The 14345-nt window shown below is 47.0% G+C and overlaps 1 protein-coding gene and 1 non-coding gene across 3 annotated transcripts in view; one reads left to right on the forward strand and one right to left on the reverse strand.

The window, feature by feature from the left end:
- Positions 1-1825: 1825 nt before the first annotated feature.
- LOC114510295 lies at positions 1826-5158 on the reverse strand. Its single transcript, XR_004900498.1, has 2 exons — positions 5023-5158; positions 1826-2551 (listed from the first exon to the last, which is right to left on the reverse strand). It is a non-coding gene; the product is annotated as an uncharacterized LOC114510295 (transcript).
- HMGXB3 (HMG-box containing 3) overlaps positions 5115-14345 on the forward strand; it is a 45900-nt gene continuing 36669 nt past the window's right edge. Inside the window, exons 1-4 of one of the 2 annotated variants that reach the window (XM_028527511.2) lie at positions 5115-5776; positions 8292-8430; positions 9464-9638; positions 13346-13843. In XM_028527511.2, the coding sequence (XP_028383312.1) occupies positions 8294-8430; positions 9464-9638; positions 13346-13843 (810 nt within the window). In that variant the 5' untranslated portion in view covers positions 5115-5776; positions 8292-8293. The remainder of the gene's footprint in view (positions 5777-8291; positions 8431-9463; positions 9639-13345; positions 13844-14345) is intronic. The other variant, XM_036014337.1, reaches the window with a different exon arrangement.

Consider the following 14345-nt stretch of genomic DNA (forward strand, 5'->3'; position numbering starts at 1 on the left):
GATCCTGATGAACAGGATTCTCTGACAATAGACCCGCTTACCAGATTGTATCATGCCTCTTCTTTAATGGGCCTTATTCCCTGTACCTCGGCTCCGTATTAATAATAAGCCTGAAGCACCATAAGACATTTCAGCAGCCTAGAAGGCACCTGTTAATTCTCTGGGCACAGATGAACGCAGCTCTACCGAATTCTCGGTTAACTGGCAGGGCAGTCAGAAGAATAGCTATGAAGGTTCTAAAGTTACCAAATTAGCAAGAAGGAAGTTAATAGTCCTGCAGTGAGAATAGATTTTTTTTTTCTTTGACAGTGATGGGGAGTATTCAGGTGGCCAGCCTAAGAGGAAAGTGCTAGAATCTAGCTAGACCAGTGATGCTCAAAGTATGGATCCTGGACCACATCAATCAGCATCACCTGGGAGCTTATAAGAAATACAAATTCTTGGGCCCCACCTAAGACCCACTGAATCACAAGCTCTGAAGGTAGAACCCAGCAATCTGGGTTTTAGCAAGCCTTCCAAGTGATTCTGAAGTGAGCTAAACTTTGGAGACCACGGAGCTAACTTTACTGGGAAGAAGCTGGCTCCAGGCCCACAGTGTGCTTGGTTTTCCTGTGGTTAATCAGGTAGTTCCCAAGCTTTTCTGAGCATTGGGATTGCCTGGGGAGCTTCAAAAGCTGCTGCTTATGACCCGTTACCACAAATCATGATTTAATTGGTCCGTGATAAGGTCCGGGCCTTGGAAAATTTTCAAAGATCCTCAAGTGATCCTAAGGTTCAGACAAGTTTGGGAGCCACCAGATAAATCAAAAGAGAACACACACATTAGTCAAGTTTTATTTCCAAATTCCATTCAAGGAAGTTTCCTGAGGATTTCAGAAGACTGGAATGTTGTTACAATAATATTGCTTAAAATTTAAGTTCAATATCCTATCTAAACAAATCTAAAGGTTTAAAGATTTTTATAAGCTACATCTTCCAAAATAGGAGGCAAAATAATGCCTACATTATTTTGTCTGGAGGAAATCTGTAATTTTGGAATCAACAAGTTTGTGTCACTATTCTCATTAAATATTCATCTATGCCATTTAGCTGCCCCAAAACGGCACCAGGAGCGCCTACACCTGTTTCTATACTTGAGATGGCCTCTGTGATGGTGATTTCTGGCTGCTGGGATAGCGATGCCCCCACCCATATTCACCTCCAGCTTCATCAGTATTTTTGCCAGCCCCTGTGCCTGGGTGACCTGTGTCCATCAGCTCCTGCAAGACAATGAGGCCATCATCTGTAATGACAAATCCTGGAATTTACTTCATTTGGGACACAGGTGACAATAACCACTGAATGCCACAACTTTTCAATGGCAGTATCTGGTTCACTGGCTGCTATGTCTTTGTCACAATCTGCCAACACCACCACTGTGGACTGTGTGACTGACCACCATGCTGCAGTCATCGTGTCAGTGGCCTGCTTGATGTCCTTTCCCTTCACCCTCACTGCTGTTTGATAAGGATCTGTTTTAGAAGGTGGCTCCTGTACATCACTTTCATGGTGTGAATTACGCCAACATTCAGTGGCTGCAGGATGGCAGTACAACTTGACTCCTTTCCGAGCATGGAAGCGTGTTGTGAGTGGAGCAGTTGTCTATCAGCAGGAGGATCCAGTGTTCTGCCTACTTCATCCTGGCATCCATTTGCATCAGCCATTCATTACACAGATCTTGTGTCATCCATGCCCACTGGTTGGCCCAATAATCACAAGGGAGGGAATGGACGTTCTTATGGCAGTGTGGGTTGGCTGACCTACCATCAACGGTCTCATTTTCTCAGTCCCTGAAGCATTGCACCAAGAGTACTGTCAATCACTGCTTTGCTTTCTTGTCCCCTCTATAATGGTCCAGGTTAGCAGCCTGCATGTTCTGGGGGAGCACCTGGAGAAATCCTCCTGTCTCATCAGCATTAAAGATATCATCTGCAGTCTGCAATCAGTTTTATAATTTCCCCTACACGCCACTTGTTAACCTTATCTATTCCTAGACCATTCATTAACCTGTCACTATCCTCTCTACAGACTGCTTTCAAAGCAGTTCCGTGGCAATCCCTAGATCTGTTCAGTCAGCCCGCACCTGCTTGAAAATTGTCATAGCCAAATATGTTGGCCAAGTTTAGTCCTTTTTTCAAAGTGACAGGACCGGTCACGAGAATGTTTCTGGCACGGAGTTCCTAAAACCGAACACAAACAGCCTTACCGATGTCGGAGCGCATCCCTCGTCCTTTTCCACTGGCATCCCACCGGTGCCTTCTTGCCATGTCTTCAAATTTGGCACGGTCCTTTAATATAGATAAAGCAGGAGCGATACGGAAGTCTTTCGCCTCATCACCTTTCCTCTTGCCTGAGTCTACAGCTTTTCCAGCTTGTATTTTCTCCTCCAGGTAGAACTGCTGGCATTTCTTGTTCCCTTGTTTGCCATATTTGCAGTATGAGGGCTGGTTTACAACTACTTAGGACAGTGTCCGTTCCTCCTCATGGTTTGTTTTGCCACAAGAGTGGAAAACTGAGAAAACAAAAGGAAATGCCTATCAGGAACCAGAGATAATGAATTCCCTCTAAGATTTGGGTTCAGATTTTTTTTTAAATCCCATTAGGAAATGATCATATAAGGCCAAAGTCTAGAGAAGATAGGATTCATGCTACAGACTTTTTGTAGAGATTACTTATACTTCCTGAGCCTATATAAAAATAGTAACAATGTCTGCTCCATCTACTAGAGAAAAGATTTAACTAGTAGATGGTAAGACTGCTTTGCACATAGCAATGCACTGTATAAATTCAAGGGATTATTATATGACTTCTTTTATAAATACAGAAACTGAGGCCCAGGGAAGGGGCCTATCCAGGTTCATACAGCTCAGATTTCTTGACTCATCTAAGTGCTATTCCTGCCACTCCACAGTCCCGCTTGAAATCCCACCAAAATGAGACCTTCAAAGCTCTATCACCGTTTGGCTGGGAAGGATGTCCACTGCAGGAAGATGCTTCTGGTAGCCATACATCCATTTAATGAATATGTACACATGCCAAATGGTGAGGACACTGTGATCAACAACATAGTCAAGGTCCTTGTCCTTACGAAATACATCATTTGGTGGGGGTGGTAAACAGATAAACTAGAGTGCGCTATGTGCTACAAAGGAAACAAACAGCAGTAGCAGTTTTGCTAATTGCCTACCCTAGACCTTTTATCCTAAGAACCCTGCTGTAAGGACAAGAGAAGCTGCTGTAACCTTATGCTGTGACTGCTTTTTCCTGAGGAATGACTTCTCTTGCCACCTCCACACGTCTGTCTACCCACTCATGGCATCCTCGATGTGCTGAGCACTGAGGGCAGCCATAGAGACAAATGGCGCATTTGAGGAGCTTACCATGGAATAAGGGAATACAAGCGCTGGGGTGTATGGAATACTGTAAGAGAGGTTACAAAGTACTATGACTAGACGTAGAAGAGGGGATGATCGACTGAAGACACGTGCATTGAAAGTACACTTCAAAGGGGAAAGGATATTGATATTAGGCCTTAAAGTACAAATAGGAATTCATGAGACAGAAATATGTGCAAAGGCAATGAAGTACTAGAGAAAATAAAATGGCATGGTGAGGAAAAACATGTCTTTGGACAGAGAAATCACAGAAAGGCCTAGTAAGGATTTTAGCTTGTTCTTGGGAAAATAAGAGGCCTTTAGAGGTTGATTTTGTTTGTTTTTGAATGCCATGATCAAAGTCCTTTGGTTGCAAAGTGAAGAACCTAATGGGTAAAGTCCAGTTTCCTAAGAGGTGGCCCTGAATCTAAAGATAAATGCAGGGTAGTCTAGCAGGCCACATACAGTTTGGACATGCTAATTTGAGACCACAGGAAACTACTGAAGGACCTTAAGCAAGGAGAAAGATGACTGCTGGGTGAAGAACAGAATTGAAGGCATCAGAGAAAAAGCAGGGAGACTTTGTTAGGAGGCTCTGGTTGCAGGGGTCCAGATGTGGGATAATGATGGCCTGGATGACAGTAAGAGTGGAGATGGTGAGAAGTAGTCCATCCAGGGCTACGTTTTTGCAGATCTTTTGCTGATGGACTGGATGTGAGGTGCAAGAGGATAACTCCCAGATTTCTGGCTTGAGCACTACGTAATCCAGTGGCTGTTAGTGCCATTTACTGAGATGAGAACCAATGATTGAGGATCTACCGCTAAAACAATCTTTACATGTGGCAGGACTGGAATTCAAACTGGGTAAGGCTCATCATAAAACCAGTGCTCTTAATACCGTAGAGAGCTATATAGCTTGTTCTGGGAATTGCCAGTTTTGAGTGGAGACAGGGAGAGAATGAAGCAAGAGTCAAACCAAAGTCTTGTGGATCAAGCTAGGAAGTTTGAATGTGTTCCAAATGAAGATTCGGGAGGGTTTTAAGCAGAGAATGACCTAATCAGACTGACAGTGCAAGATCAGTCTGACTGTTGTGTGGAGAACAGACTGCAGAGGGACACGAGAGGAGGTGGGAAGAAACTGCTTCAGTCCAGGCGGGATATGACGGTGACTAGGTTAGTGACAGTGGTAGCTAGAGAAGAGTAGCCATTCTGGAAATACATCTGCAAAATAGTGAGGGTCGTGCGGGGACTTGTACGAATGTATGACAGTCAGTGACATCAGCGGGAAAGGACGATAGCAAGCCATGCTGCTTCCAGAGCCTCTCCATTCAGTTCGAATCACTCCGGAAACTCACTACCATTACTGTGTGGGGGACGGTGGGAGGGAAGGGTTGAGGGCAGATCACCGTGGTGAGGAGGTCGTCTTGGTGGGCCGCTAAGAAGAACCCCATCCTGAACAAGCAGGGACTGAGTGAGGAGGGCTGGGGTCAGACCTTGACCACCGTGCTTAGGCAGTCGTGGTGCTGGGGCTACCCAGGGCCGGAGGTGGCTCTGAGAGGTGAAGCAGGGCCTCAATCTTCCACTCTCGGCACAGCCCCGCCCCAGTTACCTGAACGCCCTACATCAAAGACCCAGGGCAAGTGGCAGGGACACCCTACAGCGGGATCGCGCAGCTTCCTCCGGTTTCCAGAACTCCAGGCCGGAAGTAGTCCGTACGCGTTAGCAGTCCCCCTCTCAATCTCCAAAGTAATTCCAAAGGCCCGCCCCTCAGCTGGGGCTATGCTGTTGCGCTTGCGCAAAGTGGGGGGGGGGGGGGGGTCGCACGCAGTCACGCGCCGCAGCCGCTTCCGGTGCGCCGCGAGGGCCGCCGGGACGGGTCTCCCAGGCGATTCGAGGTTACTGTTGCTGCTACTGCTGCTGTTACCGCTGCTGCTACTGGTGCCGGTGCTGCTGCCGCCTAGCCGGTGCCGCGGCGACACCCGTGTTTCAGCTGTCTTCCTCGGGCTCCCCGGGGCTTGTCCCCCGGGGCCCTTGGCAGGCGTCCGTGAAGAATCTACGGAGTGAACCTGTGCTCCCACGCCCACCCTTCAAGACTTCATATCGCGACTCTGAACTGCAGGAGCGAAAGCCGCTGTCGCGACTCCGCGCCGTGTGTCGCCGGGCGGGGCCGCGGGGCCGGGGCTCCTCCAGTCCCCGGGATGCGCGCGCGAGCCCTCGCCTCCACTTCCTTGTTGCCACTGTCACGACTGGAGCCGCCTCTCGCCGACAGCGGGGAGCGCGAGTGCGCGGGCCAGCCCGCTCGTCGAGCCCCCGGGCCCGGTGCCTCCGGGAATGTGAGCCGCGCGGCTTGCACGCTCCTTCGGGTAAGTCCCGCCCTCGAGCGCCTCGCTGCACCGCGTTGCGACTTGTTTGCTGGGCGACCTCGAGCTGGGTGCTGGGGCTCTCTGAGCCCTGCTGCTTTCTGCTGCAAAGTAAGGCTGTATGAGCCTTAGTCTCCTCCCGCATTCGGTACCTTTGGGACATCTGAGACCAAGGAACTAGCCCAGAGTCAAACCGTGGCTTATACAGCTGAGCCGTCAAGCCGTCAAAGCCATCTCATGAGGTTGGGAGGAGAATCTGACAAGACTGTGAAAGTGTCTTGCAAATTTCAAGCGCTGCCTGCCCTTAACTCGGCTTTGCAGATGAGAAAACAGACTTAGAGCAAGTAGATTGCTCAAGGTCACAGAGCTCTGCGGGTGCTGTTAAAATGTGTGACTTAAATTAGAATCCTGATTTTCTGCCCTTCAGAGCCCTTGGTTTTAACCTTTATATTGCCCTGCCCTTTTCTTTTCTCTCTCTCTTTTTTTTGCATTGCTGTACCAAAGCCTAGGATCTGAAAACAGTCTTGGACTCAGGCTTAAAACAAGGTAGTCTCTTCCTGCCCCCTGACTTCTAAGGTAGTTGTAATGAATAAGTTTCCTAAATCGTTTTGCTCTGGGTGCTAAAACCCTATATTCCAGTTTTTATACATGTGCTCCTGAAGTTCTTGCTTTTCTCAGCAAGACTCTGAAGGGCCGAGAAGTCAGTTATTAAGGGCAAAAAACCACATTCCCCACATAGCCTTGATTTGAACTCTAGCTTTCCTTACCCAGTGAAGGCAGCCAAATTGTGGGTTATGTTCTCCTCTAGGGTTGCACTATGACAGAATGGAGGGATGTGTGTGTGTGTGTGTGTAGTAATGGAAAGGAAAATAATTTAGAGATGACGCAGAACTAGAAATAACTTTGGGAATAGAATAATTTGTTCTTATCCTGGACTATATCTTTAAAATTATAGGTGGACTATTTTTTGCCTGCATTTTCTAGGGAAGGGTTTTTAGCTTTCACAACATTCTCAAAGGGATCCTTGCCTCCCAGAAAGCTAGGAGCCACTGATTTCAAGCCTCTTCATCTCACTTGAGGAACAGCTGAAATTTAGGGCAGGAAATAGACTTGTCAGCGATGATATGGTCAGAGATCAGACTTGGATCCGGGTCTCCTGACCCCGTATGCTGTGCCCTTTTCCTCTTTGTACCCTGGAAGATACCTTAACGTTTGCGTAGTCAGGTCCAGGTGAGAAGCGAGTGGGTCTTGTGATGCACAGAGCGATCCTCTGTTTCCTACCACAACTCCTCCTTCCCAGAATCCTATGTTCTCTCAACACCTGGACACATTTTTAGGAGTAGGCATATATTATTTTCTTCTCATAAAATTCACGGGGATTCTGGGAACCTTTCTCCCTCCAAGGATTGAGTCTCGTGGGTAAAACTCCAGCTTAGAATGTGACCACAACTAGCTCATTCAGCTGTTGAATGCTTTCGTTTTCAGAAAAGCTGTTAGTAGATTTTGTGTTTCTTAGAGCAGTGGCAGAGAGCTAAGGTTGGTCTGTCAGATTACTGTTTACACCTGTGCTGTCTAAATGCCCTAGCCACTAACCATATGTGGCTGTTTAAATTAATTACAATTAAACAAAACTAATTCAGTTCCTTAATCACACCAGCCGTATTTCAGGTGCTCATCAGCCATAAGTGGCTACCATGTTGGAGAGCACAAATAATAGAACATTTCCGTCATCACATGAAGTTGATTGAACTGTGCTGGTTTTACAGGGTTGCCTGCGGAGATGGGGAACAGTATACATTTCAGCCAGATATTATTCATCTTTCATAATAAACCTTTTTTTCTTTGTGTAGCACTTTACTATTCTCAAATAGAGTTCTGTCTGTAATGTCCTCGAGCCTTGCCGCTATAAATCCCTGGTAAGGTGAGTGAGACATGTCTTTTTTTATACGTGAGAAAATTGAACCTACAGCAGCTAAAGGACCTGCCCAAAGTCACACAGGTTGGCACTGTAAAGAAATTTCTTGTATCTAGGCACTTACTGCATGTTTGAATGAATGACTGAATGGGTTAATGAAGCAGTTTGCTTAAGGCGATGAAACACAAGGGAGGGAACTTCTGACTTTTGGCCAAATAGGTTTTTTTCTTTACCTGTTACCATATGCAATCCTTATAATGTGGGATTGGAATCTTTGAGCCAAAGGATTGCTGCAAATGTCCCATGAATGACCGTAAGCGAAAGGGCTGAGCTTGTGTCCCTACATTTGTCTGGTCAGAGGAATCACCTGGGGCACTTTTAAGCATGTGCAGATTTCCATACCTTCTGGAGATTCTGACTCAGGAGACATGAGGGGGAATCCTGAAATCTATGTCTAATAAGGAGGCTCCCCCCCAGGTACTTCTTAGGACCTGCAGAGTTTGGGAAATGACTCAGCATCGAGGCCCTGGCAAGGATAAGGGTCATGTGCAGTTCCTTTTAGGGTAGATCCTTGAAACAGGTTTGCATTTGACTGTCTTCTAGCCATGGATGCATCATATGATGGTACTGAGGTAACTGTCGTGATGGAGGAAATTGAAGAATCCTACTGTTACACCTCCCCGGGGCCACCCAAGAAGAAGAAAAAGTATAAAATACATGGAGAAAAGGCCAAGAAACCCAGGTTAGTCAGCATGCTGTGGTAGCTGGCTTTCTGAGCAGTAGCTGCCTGGAGAGCCGTGCTGGGGGACACCGGAGGCTGCATCCGGACCCGCTGAGAGTGTCCTGTCAGTTGAAGTTTCTGGATGGGTGTTGGAGGTGGAGGGAGATTGATGTCAGCAGTTGCCGTTCTTGGCCTCATCTCTGTCATGCGTCCAGGCTGTCAGAGGAAATTGTACCATGCAAATGGCAGAAGCTGTGTGCAGCGGGTCCTTGAATAGCATCGATTTTTTCAACGTCATTTCATTGTGACATTGATGGGACTCTTGTTTGTGTCTATTAGCCTGTGGTAAAACTGGTTTCATTAGATGTGTGTTGCCGCAGTTCCAAGAACCTGTCAGCAATGTTAAGGAAAGACTTACTGTACAAAAGAACTATGTTATTTATTATTACCATTGTTAGAATTTAAATATTTAAAATAAAGCACTAATGAAAATGTAAAATCATAAATAGTACAAAGATATCTATAAAGACTATCCAAATTATAGCTCTGTTCTCCCTCCTCACTGGGAACACTTCAGATATCCTGCTGTGGCGACCAGCTCTGGGTCCCTTTGATAGTTCTTGCTGCCCTCTCCCAGCCTGGGTGAGGTGTTGCTGACCAGCAAGACGGCCAGAGTCTGTGTGGAGGAGTGAAGAGTGTGCAAGGTGACCCGGCTGTGTAATCATCCCCCCAGATAACCTCTCTGAGGGTGGAATGACAGGGCACTTGTGTCTGCCTTTGCTCTGACTGGGTTTCAAAGCCAGCCATCCCTGCAGAAAGAGCGGTCCATGGAAGTAAACCAGACAAGCCTTTGCTTCCAGGTTTCTGAAGAGAAGCCTGTGATATACCCTCTGGGGGTGTCATTTAAATGTTTCTTTGCTCTAGTTCCTATTTAGTTAAACGCTTTGAAATGAAAAGCTGCATTTTGTTTCTACCTCTTTACGACTCAGTCTCTAACATCACAGTATTTACTGGTTAAAGGAGAGAAAACTTTAAGAAGGCATTGCTTCCTCAGGTCTGCTTACCTTCTGTACTATTACGACATCTACCTGAAAGTGCAGCAGGAGCTCCCACACCTTCCTCAGTCTGAGATCAACAAGAAGATTAGTGAGAGTTGGAGGCTTCTCAGCGTGGCTGAAAGGAGTTACTATTTGGAGAAAGCCAAACTAGAGAAAGAAGGTTTGGATCCTGTAAGTAAGGTTTTTTTCCAACTGACTTTTCCATTGGTTTAGTTGTGAAGGCCTTGGGGAGACCAACCCCTCTGTTCTCCTGTTTCCTTTTCTTGGGAAAACTTTGAATTGGGTCATTTTCCTTCTTTTGAGTCCCATATCGCATGTTGTAATTTTGACGGTGCCCTGTACCCCTTTGCCTTCTTCGGTTGCAGCAGTACATGGAGCTGACGTTTTCTGAGTTATCTGCAGCGAGCCTTAGATTCCTTTTCGGAACTTTAGTCTATCTTGGAGCCCCTTTGTTCTTGTGGGCAGTTAATACTATTTTCTTTTAATGTCGTAGCTTACCCAGGGGTGGGCAAAAGTGGGTTTACAGTTTGTGTGGAAAAATAAACGATAAAGAATAAACTCTGTGTTTTGTGTACTTGCGGTGGCACACCTACTTCTGCCCACACCATATAGGCATTTCTCCTGCATCGTGATGTTCATGTTATAAGTGAGTGTGGTGTAATTAATTTGTGCCGTGCTGGCTACTGCCAGGAGTAGCGGTCAGCAGTTAGGCTCTGTGTTTAGAGATACACACAGTTGCTTCGTAAAATGCCAACCACTGGTGGTTGTGAACGGTGCTAGAAGCAGACATACAAGGTTAATGCAGAAGATGATGGAGGAGACGGGAGCTTTGAGCTCATGGGTTAAAGCAGGTGTCCCCAGACCCCAGGCTGAGGACCTGTACCAATCGGTGGCCTGTTAGGCTACACAGCAGCAGGTGAGCAGCGGGTGAGCAAGCAAAGCTTCACTGGAATTACTGCCTGAGCTCCATGAAAAAATTATCTTCCATGAAACCGGTCCCTGGTACCAAAAAGGTTGGGGACTGCTGGATTACAGAATCAGCAAGGAAGCATTGGGTTTGTGTCTGTCCACCATTTTGGATGCCCTGAGGATGATCGACACTGCTGTCCTTTTTCAAACTTAACTTCCTGTAGGAAAGTAACCCTGGCTTTGAGAGCTGAAACCTTTTAACCTTGACTCCATTTTTTTCCAATTGAAACAATTGTCTCTGACTTCTTTTTTTTTTAAGATTTTATTTATTTACTTTTAGAGAGAAGGGTAGGGAGGGAGAAAGAGAGAGAGAGAAACATCCATGTGTGGTTGCCTCTCATGTGGCCCCCACTGGGGACCCGGCCCACAACCCAGGCATGTGCCCTGACTGGGAATTGAACGGGTGACCTTTTGTTTCACAGGCCAGTACTCAGTCCACTGAGCCACACTAGCCGGGGCTAACTCCTTTTTTGATAACGTAGAGGAAAGGTCCCTCGAGAATGCAACTCTGTTATAGCAGAACAGGCTGTATTTTCCCCTTAGTGGAGCCCGTCTGCCGCTGCCATGTAGGTATTTTGTCCTTGTTGGCTGGGCATTCCTCTTCCAGGAACAGCTTTGTGTTACCTACAGCCTTGCAGAGGCCGCTGTGTACTCCCTCCTCCAGATAATTTGTTTACAAACCGTGCGTCTGGGAAGCAATCCCTGCGGGGGGAGAGGAGGCAGAGTCTGGAAGAAGTGCACATACTCCCTTTGACTTCCTCCACTGTAAAGTCAGCAATCTTTTTGACCGTGATACCAAAAAATTTTTAACTAACCTAGAGTGATAATTGTTTTAAAACTAGACATTAATGTAGGTCCTTATGAAGACTTTTTTTAAAAAAATCCTATGCCACAATTCTCCCTTATCCATTGTGAATTTATACCTACCATCATTTTACCGCTACCGCCAAGACCTTGAATAGATTAGCTCTGATACTAACTAGCTCTGACCTCGGAAGAACCACTTAACCTTTGAGGATTGGTTTTCTCATTTGTAAAATGGAGATAATAGTACCTACTCACACTGTTTAAAATAGATACTGTAAAGCACCCAGGTGAGTTCTTGGCACATACTGACTTAGTCAATAAATACCATTCTTGAGTATAGTAAATGTCCAGGGGCCACATATAACAAAAGATGGCATTTAATGAGCATCTGGACTGTGCTGAGACTGGGTGAGGCTGCATGTACGTGCTGTGTTTGACCTCGCCCACATCGCCTGCTGTGAAGGTGAGACCCTCCCGCCTGCATGCTCCGGAAGCCTGTCAGAGTCCTTGGGGCAGGCTGTCTCCTGAGCAGCCCCTCCGGTCTCCCGCCAGGGCAGGGCCCGTGGTTCCAGGGCTGCTCCCCTGCTCTGTGAGATGGATGCATTCAGGCCATCCTGGTTCTCTGTCCTTAGATCTGTTGATTAAGTCCAGACCATCCTGTGCAGTTGCCGTCATTTAGTTTTGTTCCCCTGACCTGTCTGCTTCAAAGGATGACTTGAGAGTGTCATTTCTCCATTATCTTTTCAGTAAAGGCTCCATAAAGGACCTGGTCTGTCTGCTCTCGCGTTTCATCTGAGTGCTTCCTTTGTACCCTGAGTAGACTCATTGACTTACTGCTTTTGATTTATTTAAGGATCCTTTTGTAATTGACTTAGTGTTCCTTCTAAAAAATGTTTCTGAAATTATTTTTTGCTCCATTTAATTTCATTTCTCCCTTGACTATTCACTTTGAACTTTTCTATTTTTATTACTGGGTAACTTTCAGTTTATATTGGTGGTGGGGGGGGGGACCCACCAAAACACAAAAGCACCTTTTCCTTGGTGGCAGTTAGCCATGCGGGGTCGTGCTTCCAGTGCCGTGTCTCCCTGAGCGGAGCCCGTCTACCACTGCCATTTAGGTATTTTGTCCTTACTGGCCTGGCATTCCTCTTCCAGGAACAGCTTTGTGTTACCTACAGCCTTGCAGAGGCCGCTGTGTACTCCCTCCTCCAGATAGTTTGTTTACAAACTGTGCGTCTGGGAAGCAATCCCTGCGGGGGGGAGAGGAGGCAGAGCATCTCAATAGGCCTGTCCTGATGTCCCAACTCTACTACTTACTGATTTTGTGTTTTGGGAAAGTTTACCTCCCTGAACTTCAATTTCTGCACTGTCAAATGGGAATAATAATAATAGTATCTAACTTAATAGTGTGTTTTTAAAGTCAGGAAGTATTTCCTAAACTTGAGGATCCTAGGTCAGTGTTACATTCTTTTCACTCATCCCCAATATATTTAGGCCCCGGTCAGAGTACCCGCTAAACACATGTTTTCACGAAGCCACCTTAGCTTTGTGATCCCTTCATCCTCTTTGTAAGTCTGGAAGAAACCAGTAATGTTTGAGTTCTTGCTGCCTTGAGTTCCAGCGTGATCTGTTGACTTGTAATTCAGGCTTTTTGCTTTTTTTAATTACACATTATAAATTCTGGTGTGGCACTCTTCTGCTTCTGTAGGATCCTGAAGCATTAGAGCCAGAAAGGAACTCATAAATAGCCGGATTCAGCTCCCTCGTTTTATAGTCCCAGCAGGTAGTCCGGAAAAGGGGAACGATCTGCTCTAGGCTGTGCCACAGCTGGGGTTCCCAGTCACAGTCTCAGGTGCCAAGGCCAGTGCCCTTTGCAGAGTCTAATCTGTGTGAATGAGTGAGGAAACTTCATTGGTTAAAGTGTGATTCCAATGAAGATGACATTGCTGTTACAGAGGGTGACCTCATTTAAGTCTTAGGGCAAGAGAGCAGAGTCTTTCTGGTCCTTTTTGCAGGGGGAAAAAAGCTCAGAAATGTATATCCATGTGACCTGACTCCATTTATCTTTGGTGTCTCCCTTTTCCTGGCTTCCTCACCTTCAGAACTCGAAGCTCTCCACACTGACCGCTGTGGTTCCGGACATCCCAGGTTTCCGCAAGATCCTTCCCCGCTCAGATTACATCATCATCCCCAAGAGCAGCCTGCAGGAGGATCGGAGCTGCCCTCAGCTAGAGCTGTGTGTGGCCCAGAACCAGATGTCCCCTAAAGGACCATCTCTCGTATCCAACTCTGCCCTGGAGACAGTGCCCAGCCACGCAGGCATGGCGGAGCAGTGCCTGGCTGTGGAGGCCCTAGCTGAGGAGGTGGGAGCCGTTGCCCAGCCAGGTGCTGTACAGGAGATCACCACCTCAGAGATCCTCGGCCAGGATGTGCTCCTGGAAGAGGCTTCCCTGGAGGTAGGGGAGAACCACCAGCCTTACCAGACAAGCCTGGTGATCGAAGAGACCTTGGTGAACGGCTCACCAGACCTCCCCGCTGCAAGCCTCGCTGTGCCTCAGCCGCAGGTTGGGGAGAGCCTGTCAGTGGTAACAGTCGTGAGGGTAAGTGGCTTTGGCACTGATGTCTCATACTTTCCCTTGAATTACTGCAAAGGCAGCTAGCGCCACGCAGTGGGATTCTGGCGCGGTAGCAATGAAGAGAGCTGCTGATGTGGCACCTCTAGCAGGACGGCAGTCCTCTTCAACCTTTTGGCCCCTGGCCTTGATCCAGGGTTGTTCCCCTTCTCAGGCACCCTCACTGGCTCCTGTGGCCCAGCACAGCTGGGGTTTTCTCCCTGTGAGATAGCATGTAATGCATTAGCAGGAAGATGGAAGTGATAATTTGGGTTGTCCATGGGTTAAAGCCAGGATCCGTCAGGGTACTAGTATCGGTCAGGATTTTATGTTTCCCGAAGGTTGTTTTAACGAACTCAGTGGCACCTTGAACGATGTAGGAGAATTTTCAAATGGTCTTCAGGGGCACAGGGTAGGTAGGAAGAAGAAGTTCTTTCCAGGTTGATGGGACTCATAGCTGAGGAGGAAGAGGCAAGTCCAGTGCTTAAGT

The sequence above is a fragment of the Phyllostomus discolor genome, chromosome 13 (assembly GCF_004126475.2).
Source record: "Phyllostomus discolor isolate MPI-MPIP mPhyDis1 chromosome 13, mPhyDis1.pri.v3, whole genome shotgun sequence".
In the NCBI taxonomy this organism is placed as follows: Eukaryota; Metazoa; Chordata; class Mammalia; order Chiroptera; family Phyllostomidae; genus Phyllostomus; species Phyllostomus discolor.